Source organism: Euwallacea similis, chromosome 1, assembly GCF_039881205.1.
Source record: "Euwallacea similis isolate ESF13 chromosome 1, ESF131.1, whole genome shotgun sequence".
In the NCBI taxonomy this organism is placed as follows: Eukaryota; Metazoa; Arthropoda; class Insecta; order Coleoptera; family Curculionidae; genus Euwallacea; species Euwallacea similis.
Window position 1 is genome coordinate 228020 of NC_089609.1, and position 21432 is coordinate 249451.

General features: G+C 39.5%; 2 protein-coding genes and 1 non-coding gene across 5 annotated transcripts; 1 reads left to right on the top strand and 2 right to left on the bottom strand.

Moving 5' to 3' along the window:
* Positions 1-42: 42 nt before the first annotated feature.
* Ypel (Yippee-like) lies at positions 43-21343 on the bottom strand. 3 transcript variants are annotated; one of them, XM_066397217.1, is made up of 6 exons: positions 21090-21342; positions 16622-16661; positions 4856-5030; positions 4195-4238; positions 3732-3840; positions 43-3574 (listed from the first exon to the last, which is right to left on the bottom strand). In XM_066397217.1, the coding sequence occupies exons 2-6, from the start codon at positions 16636-16638 to the stop codon at positions 3485-3487; spliced, it is 435 nt and encodes a 144-aa protein (XP_066253314.1). In that variant the 5' UTR covers positions 16639-16661; positions 21090-21342; the 3' UTR covers positions 43-3484. The 3 variants fall into 3 exon arrangements, with proteins under 3 accessions (XP_066253314.1, XP_066253332.1, XP_066253323.1); XM_066397235.1 differs by lacking the exon at positions 16622-16661 and having other exon boundaries at positions 21090-21343; XM_066397226.1 differs by lacking the exons at positions 16622-16661; positions 21090-21342 and adding an exon at positions 12111-12641.
* Positions 5921-5993, bottom strand: TRNAV-AAC (transfer RNA valine (anticodon AAC)). Its single transcript has one exon. It is a non-coding gene; the product is annotated as a tRNA-Val (tRNA).
* Positions 16615-17967, top strand: LOC136413569 (uncharacterized). Its single transcript, XM_066397203.1, has one exon. It carries the CDS (start codon positions 17129-17131, stop codon positions 17933-17935), a length of 807 nt encoding a protein of 268 aa, XP_066253300.1. The 5' UTR covers positions 16615-17128; the 3' UTR covers positions 17936-17967.
* Positions 21344-21432: the final 89 nt, after the last annotated feature.

The window sequence follows — 21432 nt, forward strand, 5'->3', positions numbered from 1 at the left end:
AACTGCTTACACTAATGTTCAACTAAAAAAACAATACAAAAATTATTAACGTTACCATAAATATAATGATTATGACACCATCTAAATATCTACTGGCAGTATGATTATGAAAACCGTGACATACGCGTGACGTCTCTATCACTAAATTGAGGGATTCAACCTAGAATAGTACGATTAAAACTAAGAAAAATCGCATTAGTCAAAATACAAATATAAACCAAAAGCAACTAACGAAACAAAGTTAAGTTCGCTAATGTTTAGTGGGAAAGCGGAACTGAGGCGACTAATGCGAGTTTTGATCGGGAGAAAACATATCACAAAAGACTATCACAAATAAAAATAAAACAATATTTTTCTAAAAATGAAAATACTTCGAGGGGAGAAATTTCCCTTAAAATAACGAAATAAATTATAGCTAAAAGGATTTCCTATACTCGACGCAGGGTTATTATATTATGCAACGATTACACTTAGTTATCGATTACTTGGTAATTTACGTTAAATACAAAAATATCTGAAATATGCGATTACAATGGCATACTTTAAGTAGTTTACAATGCTATTAATAGTGTTAGAATGTATAAATCCTTAACGCGAAGTCATACAATGTGTCAATTCGAAGAGATCAATTGATTAGGGAATCGTTAATTAAATGTCTAGTAGATGGAGTTTGTGCGGATCCATTACTATGATCCAGACGCAAACCGACCATTTAGGGCATATTCAGTCGGCCAGACCGCCCGAAGAGCTGAAGAAGGTTTAAATCGTGATTCATTTCGTTTTGTTGAGCTGCAATTGGGTCCCTGGCTGGTTGCTCGACAAACTTAGCAACAACCGAACCAACCTTAATAAATTACGTTTCGAGGACCAACACCGATATTATATTCGCAATTGATAGCAGAAGTTCTACTTAGTTTATATCCGCAATTTTGCTGCTTCCAAAAATCGTAGATTAACTCTCCAACGTTCCGCTAAACTCTACTAATAATATCACAAACAACAATTTTTTTAAAAACCTCTTTCGTCTTCCCAACTTTAAATCAACAACCTTTCATGCTAAGGCTTCGGTCACAAAGCCGATTAGATAATGAGTAGTGCCCACGTAATAACACTTACAATTCTAAAACGCATGTAATCTTGATGATTGTTCCATATACCACAGACAGTAACACAGACAAAGTTTCCCTAACATAAACCACTCTGAAAACTTACTATATTAATTCGGCTTTCCAGGAAATGAAAAGGCGGACATTGGTCAGCAGGCAGGGAAGAGGGGAAGCCAACGATTGTTACACAAAAGAATTTTTAATGCCTGTTTCGAAGAAATCATTAAGGGTAACTGAAATTTTTTACGTGTAATTCGATTATGCTAAACTGATCCGAGTAGACATATTCAGCGATATCGAAGCGATGTGAACTGACCTGGAAAGTGGGAATTTACGCAGATATTGAAGTAACCCATGCTAACCTGAAACAAGAAGTTTTGGAATAATGAACGTAAAGTAACTGTGAAAGGACCTGCTATTACTATTTTGTAGTAGTAGAAAACTGTGAAGTTGGGAGAAAGCATCCGCAGTGTTAATTCTACAGGGAATTGCCATAAAAATTCAGTTTTCGACAGTAGAGCATCATCCTGCCGAATCCCTAAGGAACAACAACCCAATCCCATTTTTAACTTTCTCTTGTTAAACCGTGAGTATTTTATATGCATTTGATTCGGATTTTATATCCAGAAGATGGATTTATGGAACTTCAGGAAATTCTACCTTTAGTCTATAAATATCTCTTTTCAAACATCCTCACATAACATTTCCCTTATCGGGAACGGAAGTAAAGGGATTTTACATTTTTCACACACAGCTCCCCCACGGTGGTCGAATAAAATAAATATTTAATGAACACTTGCCGCACTAGTGAAGTTCGAAATAAAAGTGATTTCTAAAGCGTTTCATTAGGAGATCGTGTATTATTTACATTCGTCAGAATAAAGGGAAAACGAAAACTTAAATGAAAACGCTCATCCATTATGTAGACCGACATTTCCCATGAATTGGCCCCTGTACGAGGGGAATTTCGACGCGGAAATTGACCCAAGGTCAGCTGGATTTGACTATAATGCAGCCATGCCGCACTTAGGGGCAATCAGGCTCGAGCCTCCTTCAGCTTACATACGTGCAGAAAAACACTCGGCTATTACTAAATTCACTATTTTTTTTAAGGCAAAAAAAAACTAACATCGTCTTGCCAAAAACTTAAAAATAACCATATTTTCGATGTGTTTTCATTCATTATTTTCTTAATTTACAAACATTCCAGGTATTTTTAGGCATGTTGATTCAATTTTGAAAGGAAAATAGCGACTCGGACCGAGATAGCCCTCTGTGCTTACCGGCAAATTTATGAGTGGTTTTGTTTTTTGAGTAAATATCGCAGGAAAACGTGGCAGCGCTGTGTGTGTGTGTGTAGCATATGGCTTTGTTTACCAAAAAGGAGCTGAGGTTATATTTAGGACGCTCGAATGAGGGGGATAAAGAGAATTATCAGAAATGAAGAAAAAAAAATTGAAATTAAAAAATATTTTTCACATATTCGTTTGCGCAAAATCAGGAAAGTCACGTGCGCACTCTAAACCTGTAAAAGGCCTTCGGGATGATGAAGCCCATCCTGATACATGAGGTCACGGTGGAGGCGACGGGACTATTAGAAATACCTAATAGATACCAATTATTGACCCATCCAACGCTGACTGGTTCCCAACGTTTCTCTCTCTTTCTTCCCAGGAAAAACCTTTTGGCTTGAACTCAAAAATCATCATAACCCAGCATCTTAATACATATAACTCTAAACAAACATATCTCCGCAATCTCTAATTTTATACGTACGTCAATATTTTACATCCAAAGTCTGTCGAAGCGATTTTAGAAGCACCAAAATGGATAGAAAGACGACGTCAACGTGTGAATAACTGAGCTTGACATTTTCCTGTCTTCGACCAAAACCGCCACTTTCACGATAAAGTGTCCGTTTTGCTGTGTCAAATTCGTACGAGATAACGCACAAGTCTTTTAATTCTCACTTACAAGTAAAAAACCGATAACGGCTGATTTCTCCACACGATGGAGCTTGTTTCAGCATTTGGGAAACGATGCGTATTTCCGAGCATGTCCTTGGAGGGTTTGTTTTATTGGATGAATTTCGGGAGTTTTCTTTTTTAGCGTTAATTCAATTTTCAGTACAAAATCAAAGTTACATCTTGAAATATCACAGTTAGCTTTCGCAATCCAGAGCTTCAGCCCTCCAACGACACACTCATTTCCCATAGTCCAGTAACTTATGAGCTAAAGTAACGTAATATAGGGTCGATCGGCACATTATTAGGTCCAATCCAGAAAACAGAAATTCGTATTTAACTTGAGTCTATATGTGGCGGTTTGCTCGTTCCGCGGGACCGCGATGGATATCGGAACCGACATTATTCGTACTGTCAGTCCCATCCATTCTCCTTGATCATGTGGGCTAATTCGATTATGAATTTGCCTTCTTTGTATTTCTGGCTTGATTCGAAGGCGTGTTCCTGAAAAGGAAGACATCATGATGTAAACTGCCAAAATGTTACGTTTTAAAAAGCAAAATGGAGGAGTCGTTGATGTATTGGTCAATTCGTTTTTTTTTTTTTTAATTTAAATCAAGACCAACCATCGGACGTTCCACAAAAATTGTTCGGTTCTTACGTATTTCCAGCCTAAGGTGGTTTTGCAGCATTCACAGTAGATGTCAGCTACGGCGTGCAGTCCTGTCAGTAGAACTCTTTCTTCTGCCGGACCGCAGCCGACATTCACTCTAGAAAAGAATAATCGCATCATTACGGTTATTTACAGTTTTAGATCGAATACGTAAATTTTAAGCCACTTAGAGCGACTTGGACTTTCCGTAGTGAGGGGAGTAATCTGAATAGTCCTTTTCTGAGAACCGACCTCATACAATATCTAAATCGTGTTCAACCGCAAAATAAACACTCTTCTCTGAAATAACAGTGAATTCAATTTCCCTGAAGCTCACGACACGAAACCAAATCCAAAATGGGTCAAACGGTACACATGCATGTTTCATATCCCGTTTCCTTTGTCATGCATTGGCATTGTCTAAAGCTACTCTACCTAGCACTTAAACAATAAAGGACAGACATATACTTACACAGAATTGAATAAATATGCTCGACCCTGGGAGCCTTGGAATGACTAAAACAGAAAAAAAAACATCGTTAATACACATTTAGCTTAGTCACTCCATTGTGAGGTTCATGGAAATGGGCAGTTTTTTAGAGCCGAAACTAGCATGATATGGATCGAAATTCCCTTTTGATAGGCAGTTATTCAATAGGTTAATGTCGTTACCGAGTTCGGTGTGGGGGCTAATAGAAATTTTCTTTTATTTACACAGCGTATTTTCGGAAACTTAGAAATAGAACAAATTTCTATAAACAGCTATCGGAAGTTTTGCTCAAATCGCGACTCAATGGCGTCTTAACGAGGGAATTAAGCTCTTTGGAATTTTTCCGGCAAGGAAACGGGCAATCGTTAATGCGAGACGATCCAGAGCTAATTGGAAATTATTGATGAACCTTCAAACGGAAATTAGATTAAGGGGCACTCATTCATTACATTACCAATGTTTATGAAGACAATTTAAAGGCGCCCGTCTGGGAAATGATTGCAAACTCATTAATAAATACATGTTGACATTTGCGTTCAACTAACGACGTTAGCTGATTACAGAGAGTGAATGAACGAAATTAAAGAAGGGAAATTGAGCAGACAAGGGAAACTCATCCTTGGCAAGGTAGTTAAATTCTTACCTTGGAGATGAGCTCATCGTGGTTGGCAAGGTGGGCTCGACAGTGTATGCACGAGTAGGTGCGATGACACTGAGGAGGCAAATAGGCCTGAAATGTCTTCACCATGGCGGCGGGCGGGGCGACGGATGGCGGACGGCGCTCTGGCGACACCGCGGGCCATGCGGACCCGTCACACCTGGAACCAAAATACACATTTAGACACCAAGAAACCCCCAAAAAAAAGATAACTCTTTTACACGCCGTTCCCAAAGACTTAACCATTCTTTGTGAGTGCCTAAACTCGACTCGGACGGACAAGAAGCGGATGCCGAGTTTTCCGTGAATAGACTTTGAATGAATTCCGCCTCGTTAAAATTACGTTATTTCTTGCCTATTGTATATTGTTTATTATTTTTAGTCTTTTTTTTTTCTCTTATTTAGGTCAGCACTTAGTCAGATCGGGATGATAATAAACATATCCATCATAAACACAGTAATAGGCACTTAAACATGCAATAAAAGTGTAACGATTGCATATTGTTAGCGCATTACGAGCAAAAAATCAGTGCAGCGTTGTTGTGCAATGATCGACTATCGAAAACAATACGAGGTCATTAATTCATAATGGCTGGATATGGTGTTAATTTAATTTAACGCTCTGTAGAGTTCTGACGTTGACATAGTTCAATAAAACTCATGCAAACTAAACATTTGTTCCACCGTTAAAGGAACCGATAATGGACTTTTTGCTATTTGTGGTATTGCAGCTGACCGCACAATCTGTTTGATGATACGTTTGTATGTGCAGTAAAAGAACCAAACATAAACAGACAATAAGTGTTTTTCTTGAATTGCAATTGCCAAGGTCAGTGCTTGTGAAAAATGATTTCGCATCGTTTGTAATCGTGACAGACCACTGCACTATGGGGAAATGGCTAATGAAATGCACTGACAAGAGAAATTAATTTTCGAAATTTAATAATGCGTATCTCAGTAGTTTTTTTTTCGTTAGAGCAGGATGCAGCACCACAAAGAGTAAATAGTTTCGATTGAGTATCTTGCAGATAAAAAAAAATGAAAAGGTCATGTTTCCGCCCGGGATCGAACCGGGGACCTTCCGCGTGTTAGGCCGATGCGATAACCACTACACCACGGAAACACCAAAAGCCACCAAAAATCCCATTTAATAATAATCTTTAATCTTTAATAACAAAAGAAATCAAATATTATCGATAAGAAAAATTTGCACGTATCTGGTGATAAAGTGAATTTATATATAAATTGTTATCACACAAACTTCCCCATGTCAATCTCGTTTTCATAAATTAAGCTTAAACTCAAAAAAGTGGTTTGTCAAATCCGTAATTGTCTCATTAAAATTAATAGCACCTGATGCATCTCGACAAAGTGGTCTCAAAACGCAGGCGCCATTTACTTTCCCTTTCAAATCAGAATTAATCTCTTTCTGCAAGAAAAGTTCTAAACTGTCTGTCTTAATTCTGCATTGCACAATTGCGTAAATAGGTAATGATAAGCCACTAATATGTGATATTTGTGAGATTACATGCATTAAAACAGCAACCCACACAGTGGCGCCTCTGCGATCGTTAAGTAACTTTGTATACCTCTTTCGGCTAGACCAACTCTTGTGGCGACATCTGATACATCACACTGTTTCTGGCCTCACTAATCACTTTTACACGAATCCACAATTTAATCCGCAATTTCGATTTTTTTCGGGAGGATTCGTGATTTGAAAGGCCTCTCCGAAAATAGCAAATTTCAATCAACTTCCGCATGCATCCAGCGGCAATTTCCCGAATGTACACACATGCCAATGTCCTCGATTAACCGAAATGAAACCGAATAAATGTTGGATTTGGGCCAAAACTGAAATTCGCTTCTTGTTATTGGTGAGAAAACACATTGACACCTGAATTCGCACTCATGCCAAAAACACCAATGGACTCGAAACAACCGCAAGTATTTTTGGTGACAAAACAGAACCCGTAACTTCGATTTTACCGTATCTTTCGGTATTGCTGTGAGGTAATCAGTGTTGCCTAAGTAAGGCTGTGCGTGTCTAATTGATTATGTGCTGAGGGAGGAAGCAGTTTGAACCTCCGAAGTTATTTGGGGAGCAATTAACAGCAAAATAACACGCAAATAAAAGTAAAAGCTTTCCTTTTTTAACATACATCGCCAATTCGGTCGAATTTAGTCATCATAGAAGAAAAAGAAGGATGTTATAATCTCGATTGAGTAAGCAGGTATTGTGTTGTTTAATTGCAGATGGTAATTAATAAAATGAAAGCGAGTTTAAGATTACAGGGGCTTGGCAATTAGACGCGGACTAGCGCTAGGAAGGCTAGAGAGAATGATTTTCGCTATAATGTCTATGTTCAAGTTATCTGGAACGTTTAAAAAACACAAGATAATTTTTATTGGTCATTGTAGAGTGTTAACAACGTGTACGCTCAAAAGTCAAGCAAGTTATCAAGTTCCTTTACCCACCTCTCTTGGTTTTACAATCGCAAGGAACCATCCTTTGTACATTATCCTATAGCTCGTCCTCCAGCTACCTTTAGCGGTTTTGGATAATAAGAGTCTTTGCAGAAGAAGCAAGTAAAAAAAAGTTTACTAAATTATAACAACGACTAAATATTACATAAGGAGCAAACAAGACTTACCAGTCTGAAGTTTCTTTGCAATGAATGAGTATATCCTCGCAGAAGAAACAGCAATACAAATATAACAGAGACTCTAGATACTTATACGCATAGCGATAAGTGGAGTAAAACACACATAATACGGAGAAGAGAATAACGATACAAACTGAACATCCTTTTGCAGTGGGAACAAAGATTAAAAGAGACAAATAGAAAAAAAAGAGGAAAGCAACGAAAAGCTTGCGGGAGAGCCCTTTGCCCATAATGGTTAGAAGGGTACTGCACACAAAACTCAGACAAGAGTATACTGACTACTGACATGACCCTAGAAGGTAGCCAAGAAGGCAGGTAGACGACCCATTACTAAAGAGATTTCCAAGAAATGATTTAGTTGAACGGCTGGAAATGCTTTCTTAAGTACGAAATAAAATGAAAATACTTGAGATTGCAACTTTCTAACTGAAATATTAAGGAATAATAATTTCTTGCGACTTACGCGTAATGTTACGGAAACGAGAGTTGCAGCCAAATAGGAGTAAACAGGGTCGTACCAAAGAGAAACCTAAAAGGATTTTGAGAACAATTACTGTAAATCTACAAAAATGTTTTCTAACCGAGAGCTTCCTCGAAACGCCATGAAATTCGCATGGAAATTTAAGAAAAAACAGAATCGTCCTAGGAGGAAATTTGAACGTGAAAATCTACGAAACCTGAGACGTCTTAACATTTTCGCGTAATTCGCCCTCTAAAAGGGAGCATGTCGATGTTTTCGGCGAGTTTGTTAGTGTAGATCTACTTAAAACTAAAGTACATGCAATCTAAAGAAACAAAAATCATACCTGAATATTATCATTATCATCCTCAATACAGAACTTAGAGCTATACATACACTCTTCAATGTAACCCAAATTACGAAATCGATTATCTTGAGAAAGCCGATGCGAATTCGACTGAAATTAAAAACTGCCTTTAATACTTTAATCCTGCAATAATTCCATTACAAACTTACTACAACCGCATCTCGACAGCATCAGAGTAATCGATAACGTACTTAATGAACAAGAATGGGACGCAAAATATCGTTAAAAACATTAGCCGTTTTGTGTATTCGAAAAAGTACAAACACATGTAAAACACTCCGAGAAACGCGTAGCAACTGAGTATAACATGTAGAGAAAATCCGACTGAATCTGAAAGAATCAACAAAGGGAAAAAAAGCTGGGGAACAAGTTTCCAGAAAACCTTTCTGGCAATTCCGACTGCACGAATGAGGCGACTAATAATAGCGAAAATATTCCAGAAAAGCATTTTAAAAGTCATGGCTACACGACGAACTGTCCTGTGCCTACTGATATTGGCAAATGAGCAACGTTTGGCCCAGTACCCGAAAGGTCAGGTAGACGACGCTTTTGGGTTCGAAAAGTACCCTTTTGACACGGATTTGTGCCGGAAACTATCCTAGACCTTCTTTGGATTAGACGTTGGTCTTTCTCTTTAACCACCCAGTTTTAACCGTACGTTCAACTGAGTCAAAAATCCTTTAGTAACTGCTAACAATAACTGGCATCAGACACTTGTTTGGTTTATTTATTAGCAAGTAATTGTTATTTGGAACGCAGTAGAGTCGCATATCAGTAAGGTCAACAATAATTAATCCCGCTATAAATTCATTACGGATCAAGATAGCTCTTCGCAATCATGAATTACAGTCCTGACCTGGACAAAGACCCCGTCGAATGACACTTTGCACGCGTTTGTCCGGAATGTTTCTGATTAACGACCTCCAGCCGAAATTTGGGTCATTAACATGGGATTATGAGTCAAGTCCACGAGAACGTCAACCTGAAAAGCCCCGTTATTTTAGCCAAAATGTAGTGTAAATAATAGATGAGCCACTTAGGAAGAGGCTATTGTGTAAAGTCGGACACCGGCTCTTTTTGAACGATACCGTTAGAAAGGCTCACGGAGTATCGGTGGAAAGTTGAGTAAACTTTCCTTGAGGGCTGCCAGTTAAATGGATTGGAGGGTAAAAGGGGAAAAAATGTTCTTAAAGTTTTATATCGGAGATGTTCCGAAAACACATAAATTCGAATTAGTGGAAACTTATTCCCGCACACTCTATGGAAACCAAATAGCCTGGAGGATGTTTGCACCTTCAAAAACGTAATGGAATAAATTCTAATCCCAGTTTAAACAAACGCGGAGCTGAGCTAATATTAAGTCTGTCGACTGGAGTTAAATGCAGTTTTGACCTTCATTTTCCTGTCTAGCGACGAGCAATCGATAGGAATAAACGACCAGAAAACTGATAAATTTAGACAAAGCCCATTGTTTGAAGAGCTCGCATTGCTTAAAAACGACTTTTTTGTTAAATGCTGCATTCATATCGGCAGAATTGATCTGAGTTTGCCACTTTCTTCAGATGTACGTAAGTAGTACCGCGTGTAATGTTTACGTGTTTGAGCTCATGTTGTCTGAATATCGCTAATGTGGTTATTATGGATTTTTTAGTCATGTTAAGAGGTGCGAAATTACTAAAAGGTAATCATCATGCCGTTGCAGGACAATAATAGCTTTATGAGTGTATCGGAACATCATCGAGAACATTCAACGTAGTTAAGTTAATAAATGCTAATTTATTAACAAGACGAACTAACGAATTTACTACTACTACTCGACCGCACTTCTGCCCACCTAAATGCCAACTTCCCATTTTCTTTCCCTTTCAGTTCTGGGAAAGTACCAAAGTCCAAAAGAGGATACCCCGACACTTGGCCACCTGCTAGTGGCGATAGGTGGCTCTGTCATTTTGCCCGTTACTATCCTGCTACCAATCCTACCATGGTAATACCAAAAACTTACGAATTACTAGATCTCAGGTAAGTACGCAATTAATAATTTGAAAGCCCTAAAGTGGACTCACGCCAGCGAACAGGGAATTGAATCGGGGAGCGAAGCGAGTTGAATCGCACTAATACTCACCGTTTAGACCTCCGAAATTGTCACATTGATGAGGCCACCATGACAATTTCGTCGACCTACCAACACGGGAGGACGAAAGGACCGGCTGATACATTGACATTCCCAGCACCCAATCGATCGACCGATCGATCGTAAATTATAATATAATATCGACTGATCATTATAAAAAAGATACAAGAAGCTGAGGTCTGACAGTGCTGCATTAAAGTCGGGTTTTTGCCTCTCGAAAACGTTAAGGGTTTGAAATGCTGAAGGTGCACTCTAATGGCTAAACCCCATTGTTGCCCACACAAACACCAAATAGCAATTAATTACCAGGTTTAATTTCACGTATGAAATCCGCACAATGGAGCTGATAAATTAGTGAAGCAGATCAAAAAGACGGAACAGACATCCGATTAAATCAAAACAACGACCTTGATCCCAACATTGACTGTATTATTCAAAATTATTATGGTTCTAGCAGCACTTTTGACCTTAACGTGACATGGCAAGAGCGAGCCTTAGCTCCTCGAGTTCAATGAATGTTGGCACCCAATTCCAAGAATCCCAACGTCGGTTAGATCGTGATTTGTCATTTCAATTGCCGAATGATGGGGCCTTGATGGCGGGTACCTGCGTGACTATTGTAGCAAAGCTTCTCTGGAATTGAACTCGAAATGAAGAAAAGACCCACGCAAGCCACGAACTGTACTGAAACTAATAATAGTTGCCCTATTGTGTAATCAATTATTCTCCGTGTCAACAGCCATGGGACGGATGGGTTTCGACAGAACCAGCTGTTCTACGCCGCGCGTCCTCAATTTCTATTTTACCAGTTTATTTAGCTTCCTATGTGTGCATGTGTTAGGCGCCAACGCAGTTTCTTAATCAACATTTCCTTGCCAGTTGATACTAATCCAGTTTGGGGAAATTTCAGTTTATTTACCTTCGGAATAACATATAAAATCCGAACGGAATATCGTTGCGAAAAAAGCTTAAATCGCGGAATTTAGCTCCTGCGGTTTAAGATTTAGGCGTTGCGGTTAACTGACCGATAGTTATTAATAGGTCCATTTCGAACTGGACTGATTTTCCACGAAATCAGGAGGAGAAAATGAAGGTGATATTGAACACGTCTAAACACTGAAAAACATTTATTAAGATGGGAGTACGAAGGCAGTGGCGTAAAGTTTTCTCAAATCCATTGCGGTGTGCGCGCACACCTCCGGCAACCCGTGGTTAACTGAACTCCTACAGTTGATCGAAGTTTAGTGGGTATATCAAAAAATCGAGGTATCGCAAGTCTTAATTCACAGATTTGCCTGCGGAATAAAGCGTAAATAATAAACCTGCAGACATTGTGTCATGCGATGTCTCAGGAAATTTAGCAGGAAACAACGTGGCGGTCAGTTTATTTTGTAGAAAGTTAATTTTTTAAAGCGAAGAAATTGAAGAGTCTCAACCCTTTCGATCCGTCCCCACGCAGCAGGAAACTTGCGACATGTGTCACAGACAGCTGCTCGCAGCAGTGACAATGAACTACGCGTGAGACCAGCTGATTTTTATTTATTATTGCGCACTGCAATCTATTGATGGCATCCTTTTTTTAAATAATTCGAAATTAAACAACTGGTTCAACTTACAGTTGAAGAATCGGTGCAGGCACCGAAGTGTTGGGGTCTGCAGCGGAGCCGACGAGCCGAAGGCGCAATATCAGGGATCCCTGCAAAAAAACCACTGAGCCCTTAATAGTGGCGCACTCGACACGCACGTAACTAATAAAACCAATTAAAAATGTGCAAAAGAGGCCTAAAAATAGCGGTTTATGGGGCTTTCGCGTTAACTAAGCCAAATCAAAGTCCGGTGTGTCAGGAACACACGCGACCGACTCGGCAGGAAAGAAAATACTGAACCGCGCTGCTACATCAAGGCCGCGTTTATTTTATTTACATTATGTCGTTTTTATCTCGCTTCATTACAGGCGAAAATACGGTGCCACTCTTTAACGTTCTAGTTTATCGCCTTTTCGATGTTTACAGATCAATGTTGCATTTCTCCGGATGCGGCAATACTTCGTTTCAAGTCGCTAGAGTTAGCTAACTAACCTCTGGTTAACCTTTACTAAACCGCTAATGTGCGGCGATTTAGACCGCAGCGGTTACGACACTGAAGCTTACGAATTACGAAACTTCACAATCGGTTTAAATTCAGAGAAAATACTACGGGAACGTAAGAGGGACATGGATTGGAGAGTTCCTCGAGGCGATTGGCTCGAGGTCTTTTTGAGCTCTATCTCAACGGCTCTAAACGTTTCTTTTTTTGTGGACTCCGTATCTGTCGCCTGTTTGCTTGCGTGCTCAAATATGTTACCTGATGCAGGAGGCTTCGTTGTTGAAACTCAGAATTATTTTAACGAGAAACTTTGAGTACAAACACTAATTTGGTGGTTGAAGCATATTAATTTACGTTTGCGACGCGAAGAGCGCCTCTTCGTGTCCTATCATCCCTTCTTGCTTGGCTACGAATGTGACATTACATATTTATGATGCTCTTTGTATCGTGTCGAGGGTGTTTTTGTTTGTACACTCATTTCCTGCTACCGGAACAACACAAACAACGGAAGTTTCCTCGGCTATAGAAGAACGTCAATTGATGTTCTATTAAGTTTTATTGGGTTTTTCACCTCTCGAGGCGCCATTAGCATTCATTTTCTCTTATGACCGACTCAATTTAAAAGCTTTTGGTTGTGCGTTGTCTACCGGGGCCTATATTGATCGAACAATTCCTCGTGCCACGTGTTCGCAATTACTAATTTAAATTAGGCGAAATTGTCCAGTTCGGCCTGAATAAGTGACAAAAGGAGCATCTAACGAGGCGGAATTACAAATACGTCGGAAGAACATTGGGAACTTTCTCCGCAGTTAATAAATGTCAACTTGCTAACAAAATACAGAAAGGCAAACTAAGAAATTTACTACTACTACTACTCGACTGCCCATTTTCTCTCCTCCCCTTTCCATTTCGATTCTGAGGAGGTACTCCCCCCCCCCCCCCCCCCACTCGTACCGCCCCATCCACAAGGGGTTCCCCGGCACTTGGCCATTTAGTAGCGGCGGTAGTACAAATCTAGTTCCACAGTACCTCGACCCAGAGGTAGGTTTGCCAGTTTGCCTGTCGTCACCCTATTACTAGCCCTAACACCGTAATGCTAAAACCCATGCACAACTAAATTTCCGATATACACGAAACTTGAGCGTCTTACCAAGGGCTCTTATATTTCAAATGACGCCTTTTAAACCGATACCTTTGAGCTGTTATTGCTTTGCATATAACCGACAATGAATGGAAAACGAGGGACAAAGTGGACGTTTTCGATCCTGAGACAGTTAACGTTGAAAAATCTGCTTTAAATTATACTAGTTCTCTTCGGTTCTACCACAATTACCATTTGACGCGTCTAGTAGAATCTGGACCTAATCACCACCATCCATTCCTGTTGCCACTTTAGGTCGCGCATTCTTCCTAATTCTCCTATACCAGTCGTTAGACTTAACTTTTCATTAAACAAACTATTGTATTTACCAAGCAATTGACATCAAAATTTTGCAACAACGAAATTAGACCAACTGCGTCGCATTTCTCTTTCCATATAATAAATTGGGTAAATCCAAGTTTAACATAAATTTTTTCATATCGTTGAACAAAGTTCTTATCATCATTTGACGTCAATCTGACTGATGGGACTGTGAGCGCGTGTGTATGAACATAGACCATATGTTTCTGTTTTTATCGATAGGTGTATAAATAATAGTGTTTGGGTGATGATGATAACAACCTTTTTACGGCTCGAGTTATTGTGTTTTTGACTTCCACGGGCGATAAGGGTTCTATAGTATTGTTTGTTTGCTTTTCTATAAATTATAACAGGGGATAATGAGAATGTTATTGTACATTTTGATGCTCTTTCGGTGTGGAACAAGGTCATCATCTCAGCCGAATCTGCCAGAAGAACGGAATTTTTGACGATACCTGCTTATCGTAAGTTACGCACTCGGGTAATTGCGTATTTGAAATTACTTGCCCCACTTATGTGGGAATTTTCCTCGAAGCATGTCTCTTCTCCTTAAATTAGAACTGTTATTGTCACAAAACAGTTGTATAATAGCCCAGGTGCACGCACACAACACAGGATTCCCATAAGAGTCACGTTATTCACGTGTCGTCAGCCTAAGGTTAAGGACACCCGAATTGCTATGCCGGTCTTGGGACGAGGCCAAAATATGCCTGGTTATGGTGAAAGATGTTTCTCCATATTACTAAGGAGACCCATATAAGACGCCAAGTTTCATTAAACTCGACGACAGTTTAAGAGAAAGCTGCTAAATCCTAAATCAGTTTCAAGATAATCCAGAGTTCCTGAGTAACCCCTTAAAGGCTTTTAGCGAGATTGTACGGGGATAATATGCATAGGCAGGGAATCGTATGAGTGTCAGGACCCAACCCTCATGAGGACTCCATTGAGATTTATTATTCAGAATAAAATGATTACGGTCCCGAACATCTTTGTCGCCCCCGATTAAAAACGCAAAACAAACAACAGAGATGGGACATCCTGAGAATACTCTTCTTGAGCCACTGGAAGATTTGTCTTTGCAATTACGTCGCAAAATGTGGTTTGTGCACAATGGCGCGCCCCGCATTTCAGCACGATGTTTGGAAATATTGAAACCAACGCCTTCCAAATCGATGGGCAGGTCGTGGAAATGACTGCTCTCAACACTGACCACTGCGATCACCACACGGAGGAATTTTCGCGTCTTGAATTTCATTGAAATTGCAAGTTGTGCTGTTAAAAACCTCGGAACGCGTTGGCCCTTTGAGAAATAGCGATTTTTTCTCAAACTAGCCAGGCCTCCAATTAAATGATTGATACTGGAAAAATTTTACACTCCGAGATCTAAACTTGGCAAAGACTTTAGTCTCCAGTAAGCTACACAAACCTGAAAGTCAATTAAAAGAGTAAGCTGTAATTAAGGTTAGGGTGTGACCCTGGATGGCCTTTAAACTTAACAGTTCAGCATCCTTGGTGAGCCAATTTAGATAAAAGTATTTTCCAGGTTTGTCGACTGGAAATTTTCCATCATACTCACGGGCGATCGTTTCCACGTCTCGGAAGCACAGGACTGGAAAGCCATTTGCCATTTTATCCATTTTTCCCTTTTTGGCACGAGTTCGTCCTTTGTTGCGACCGCATATTTTGGGTCACTTTACAGAAAGTAACTGACCCCGGCCAATGTCGAAAAGTCAAAGATGTTGAAAATATTTCGCAATTGCCCCTTTGTGTAGTGTAGACTGACCGATTTGTTTATACTACGGGGGCATGTTTACCCACGAGTGGATCGTAAATAAGTAATAAGTAAACACGGTCATTGATCAATCCACTTTGTTTTAAAAGATATCGCAATTTCGCGTTGTTGTTTATTTCTTCATTCGGAGCAACATTCTTTACGTGATGACCGCACTTATAAGAGTTCATCAACACTATAAATATGAACGCAATCTCACATACAAAAGGTCATCTAAAATAACACTCACAAAATGTGAAACTCACTTAGTTGCACATTTTTGGAAAAGTTTGGCGAGACGGCTCTTTTGATAGCTTAAAAGTCTTCCAAACGCCAGTCAAAAGGATTTTTTCAACATTGCCTGAAATCATCCATAATTTCCTTCAATGGCAGTTCTATTCCTGCAGAATTGGACTAGTAGTCCATTAACGCAGTTACCGACTTGGAGCCTTAACTGGACAAATGAATAATTAATGCAATTAGCGTCGATGCAGTTCTTTGAACTAGGAAGGCAATAATTTCCCCCCGGTATATCAATCAATACGTCCATATGCAACAACACTTGCGGCCTAATGGCCCCAATAATAAAATGGGGTCACACCGGTGGTTAACGCTTGTTTATGGGAGCTGGAAATAGTTTAGTGCACGTTATAACAACCGGCTAAATGTGCATGCGTTTGAGTAGATTAGTAGTTTGATGAGGTAGTTATAAGATTCGTGGGAAATGGCGCAATGAGGGAGTTCAAAAGGGATGAATGCCACCCTGTATACCTACCTTTCAAGTAACTTAAGAATCAGGTCATACATACCTAAAGCAATTCAGCATGCAGTGAGTATATCCAGGTTCATCTGAAACCATATAAAGTAATGAATAAATTAATTTAAGTTCAAACTTATTTTGCATAGAACGGGATATAGAAAGTAAATAACAAATTAGTAGGATCCATCGGGCACAAACGAGGGTGTATCGAATCGTGTTTTAGTTATCGGTTGTTCGATATTTTAGAAATAGATCTCCACCCATTATCGTAGGCCGAAGATAACTGATTTAAAACGTCCTAGATCTCCAGAGTTTTAAATGGACCATTCAGTAGATTATTTTCGGTGCGCTTGTCCCACCTCTTTTACATCTCCTCCTCCACTCTAGCAAATGCTGGAATTCCACACTGACGACTGTTCTAACGATTTCTTTCAACAGCCGAAACAACGATTCCTGTTCAATCTCACATCTTCCTGGAGAATCGAGCCCCGAATGACTTAAACCTTCGCACGTCAAACTTCATACATTGACAACTATTTTCAAAAAGCCCATATCAATGGAAGATTCAAGATCTCTGGTAACAGTATTCCTGCAAAAAATCTTCCACGACCGTCAACACGTCATCGATCGCACCTACCAGTTGATCTACGACTACAACAACGGAGACAGATTGAAGGCCGAATACGAGAAGACTCTCAAGGGCATCTGCACTTTATTGGGCCAAGAAATCCCCAACCATGTGCTGGTCTATTTGCTCACTTTAGTGGACATGCCTCTGGATTTGGCAGAATCTGATGACAGTCAGCTGAAGCCTCTTATTGAGAAGATAAAAATTTTAGAGGAGCTTCAGAAAACTCAAAACTGCTTGACCGATGACATTAAGCCGCATTTGGAAGGTGCTGGAACTAGAAGGATCGAAGAAAATCTGAAGACCCAACCTCAAGAAACTACTTTCAATGCGGGTATCAGCAAAGGGAGAACCGCAAAAAAACGCGAGGAATTTCGTAGTCGCAAGGTCTCGAGTCTTCTGGATCTTGCAGCAGTGGCGGTGGTGAAGAATCACTCCAAACTAAAAAAAACGTATCAGAGGAAGTTTGACAAAGCTTGGAAGGTAGTGAATTCTAACAAATGTAGAGGGGCGCTGTTGGAACAGTGCTACGAAACTTTGAGGGATTTGAACAAGAAAAGGAAACTGTTGAGGGACATTGAGAACGATAATATCACGGAGGAGGTGGTGGCTGATTTATACCAAGATGTGGACATATTCCTGAAGGAGAAGCACGTGTATGAGGTAGTTAATATGGATTTTTTTGAGTGTGCCTCGCAATGGTCAATGGAAGCTATATCAAGGGAGTTTACTTGAATTATACGCAAGGAAGCATTATTTCTTAATTTTAAGTCGCTTTAAAATTATTAAAATTTCAAGTCTATTTTCATATTTTCGTGTTTTTACATTGAAGGGAGGGGGGAGTTAAGGAGATTGACGTTTAATAGAAAAACGCTGAAAAAAGTATATAAAAACGCAATTTAAGCTTTTATTGATAAAAGGACAGTGGGAGAATATGTAGAAAAACGTTGATACTATTTTAAAAAATGCAAGTACTAACTAAGTACTAAGAAAGTATATTACACACAAAAATACAGAGAAAAGCTACATCACAAAAAGGCTTAAAACTCGAAGGGCATCACTATCACTTCAAATAATACAATTTAATGACGGTCATCGCTCCATGGTACGGACAAGCCTTCTTAAGTTCAAGGTCCTTCCACAAAAAAACAGTTTGGTCTAATTGCCTAGTCAAACTCAGAGGCTAATGTGCGAAGTTCGCCTTGGAAACACCAATAAAAACTACATTATTCTAGACATGCCTCAAAAAGCTCATTATGGGATTGTCACAACCACAAACTTTAAGGTTCGTTACATCGTACTTGAGGCTTTTATCCCTTAAAACTATTCGCTCTCTTATTACCACATGATACATCTCTCAGACATTTTCAACAATAAAAATAGAAAAAAGAATTCAAAGGTCGATAATACACGCAAACTTTACCGTCAGCAGTTCGCAGTTTGGCGTTCAAGATTCATCCATTGCTCCTTAAGTTTATTTCCTGGTAGCGGCTTTGGGAAAAAGGGAACGTCTTCTTTTACGGGGGAGTTATGTCAAACAAGGGAAACAAGGAAAGAACTTCCCATTATCTTTAAGGAAGAAATTTCCCTGAAAATCGTAGTGGAAACGAGTCTTCAGTGTGACACCTAATTACACAATAAAACTAGAGAATCTAGACCCACAAAGCCAGCTGCGTTGTTTTTGGTAACCCCTTTTTAATTAAAAGAAGATTACATTTTAAAGCTGTTAATTATTGGATGGAGACTTACAGGAGCGAATAGGAATGGAGAAGAAGAGTGAGGATAATTGGACACGAGGACATCGATAATTTTATGACAAGTTAGAACAAACTTTCGTGCCAGACACAACAAATAAAGTATGCTTTACAGCCAAATTTGTATTCCAAGAAATTCTCGATTCCCGATGGGAGTAACTTTAAAATTCCGGGCACGTGCGCAGTTAAATCTGCAGGATTTAGATAATAAGAAATAAATGGATGGAGGTTTCGGTTTCCTCCTATTCCGGAAAAATACTACCCAAGTTTCTTGGTCTGGGTAATGAAATTATCAGGAATCGCTGTATATTGGACAATAACATAAAATAAGAAAAAATGCGGAGAATTGTGCGCGAGTGGGGAAACTAAAAAAGTGGCACAATGTATCGAAAATGTGGTCTACAAAATTTGAGTTAACTAACGGTTCGCCCCTCGAAAATTAGCAATATCCTTTGGATCTGCCACTGATTGAAAATAGGTGAAATGTTTTTTATTCTTTTTTGAGAAGAAGCTTACGCCTCGAACCCATAAACTCTTCCACGTCCTCGCAAGCAAAAACACGGAAAAAATCAGCATTCTTTGTCAAACCTCTTTTGCAAATTCCCTCTTGCAAACGCCGTCGAAACCAGCTAAACAAATCAAGAGCGTCGGGGCTGGGGGGCCGATGGGGGACTCGCCCCATAACGGGTGGCCCGACCAGACGGTCAATGTTCCCGGCAGGAACTTGTCCGTATTCTGCAAACCTCAATCGAATAAGAGATTAACGACACCGTTCTCGGACGAATTCCGGAAATCCTACTTACAGAGTGTGATCGTGTTAGGAGTGTTTGGTATGGATTGTATAGGGATTTGACATTCGCATGTGGACTGAAAATGATGAAGGTTTATTTTTTGTCTCCCTTTCAGCGAAGGGATTACTTTCCATCACGTTTCAATATCACGAAAGTTCCCAAAGTATTACAATTGTTTAAGGTTTTTCTCACACGATTCCTCAGTTCTTTGTGCTACTTTCTAGGGAGAATTTACTTCGTTTTCGATAAAAAGAAAAAGAATTTTGTATATGTCAATAGGTATGGAAAGCACATAATTTGTGAGGCAAAAAAGGTCAGTGGAAACGGGGCAGGGAAATATAGTGAGTTTGCACTACATAAAATAGGTATTATCACGCCTAACGTTTAAGGAACAAGGGTTAAGAAAGTTGCCACCTTTCAACTTTAAGCGGTATTCTTGGACGTTATTCTTATTAAAGCATGCGCACTTTGTACAGCAAACATTATTCCAGCCATTCCACACCATGTATCATATTTGCATTTTCATTTTCTAGTAATTATATAGACATAATAAGTTTATGTAATGAATTTTTAAATGAAAATTCACGAAGAAATAATCAAAACTTTTTATTGATATCTTCTACTCATCCGCAATATTTTCCTTTATCCTTTGACACATTTATCCTTCGCGTTGTCTACTCGTACATAAAACAATATCATTCTTTATTCCGCTTTATAAACACCCCAGAAGGCCTGATACCTAAAGCTTTATTCTATGCCTGAGGCCTTATTCTTATTCTGGTGTATAAACCCACCATTACTTATCCACCTTAAATATGCAACGAGTCGCGTGCATCTATCCCTCTCTCTCTGACAATCGACCGCGCCAATGAAAACAAAGACGGAGCGATGCCCGAGGACAACTGCAGAGCGCGTGCTCCGCAGACCCGTTGTTAACAGCTGACTCCAACAACAATAAAACGATTTCCATTTCTTATGGATAATTGCAGCACAACAAATCGATGGCAACATTTATCATGCCTCTCCGTCAATTGGGGAACTATTCTATTAGAGGGATGTGCAATAAGAAAACCCGTTCAATTAAGCAAAAGTCCTCGAAACGGAGCAAACAACGAGCTGAACTGTCATTGAAAAAAATCGAACCTAATTGGGCCCTCACAAAGAAATGTTTTTGTTTTGATTTCCTAGACCGCTCAATATCGAGTCTCGACCCAATGAATTAAAACCAAATTCTAGATTAATTGACGGGGAAATTCTGGAGTGTTTATGCAAGGAAATGCATAGGGCACATGCACAAACAGCCCCAAACAAAGAAAATACGCACTAAGTTTCGAAGGGACTTACCGTGGAAATCCTTCGGATTGGACGTGATTCTGTGATGGATGTACACTTTTAATAAATATTATCAACTTAAGGGTCTAGAAAACGACGATGATATCCACTGCCACGGTACGGGATTATTGCACAGGGGTTGATAGTTCGAGATCATGCGGACAATAACTCGACACTGCTGAACCCTGTTATTCTTGTTTCTGTGTATTAGCAAGTTTGCGCCAACTGCCGTTAAAATCGAGAGGGGCAGCACCTGACTGCGGTTGCAGCATTGCTAACTATTTGCAGTCACCAAAATGTCCAGAAGTATGCTGTGAGTATGTTAAAATATCGTTAAATAATAATTAAGATTTCT

What these genes read in the sequence shown, in the direction of transcription:
- Ypel (XM_066397217.1), bottom strand. An exon ending in GCATATTTATTCAATTCTGT is followed by an intron (nt 3,841 to 4,194) that starts GTAAGTATATGT and finishes ATTCTTTTCTAG; the next exon opens with AGTGAATGTCGGCTGCGGTC. An exon ending in CCACCTTAGGCTGGAAATAC is followed by an intron (nt 3,575 to 3,731) that starts GTAAGAACCGAA and finishes CTTCCTTTTCAG; the next exon opens with GAACACGCCTTCGAATCAAG.
- LOC136413569 (XM_066397203.1), top strand. Translation starts at nt 17,129, where the DNA reads ATGGAAGATTCAAGATCTCTGGTAACAGTATTCCTGCAAAAAATCTTC.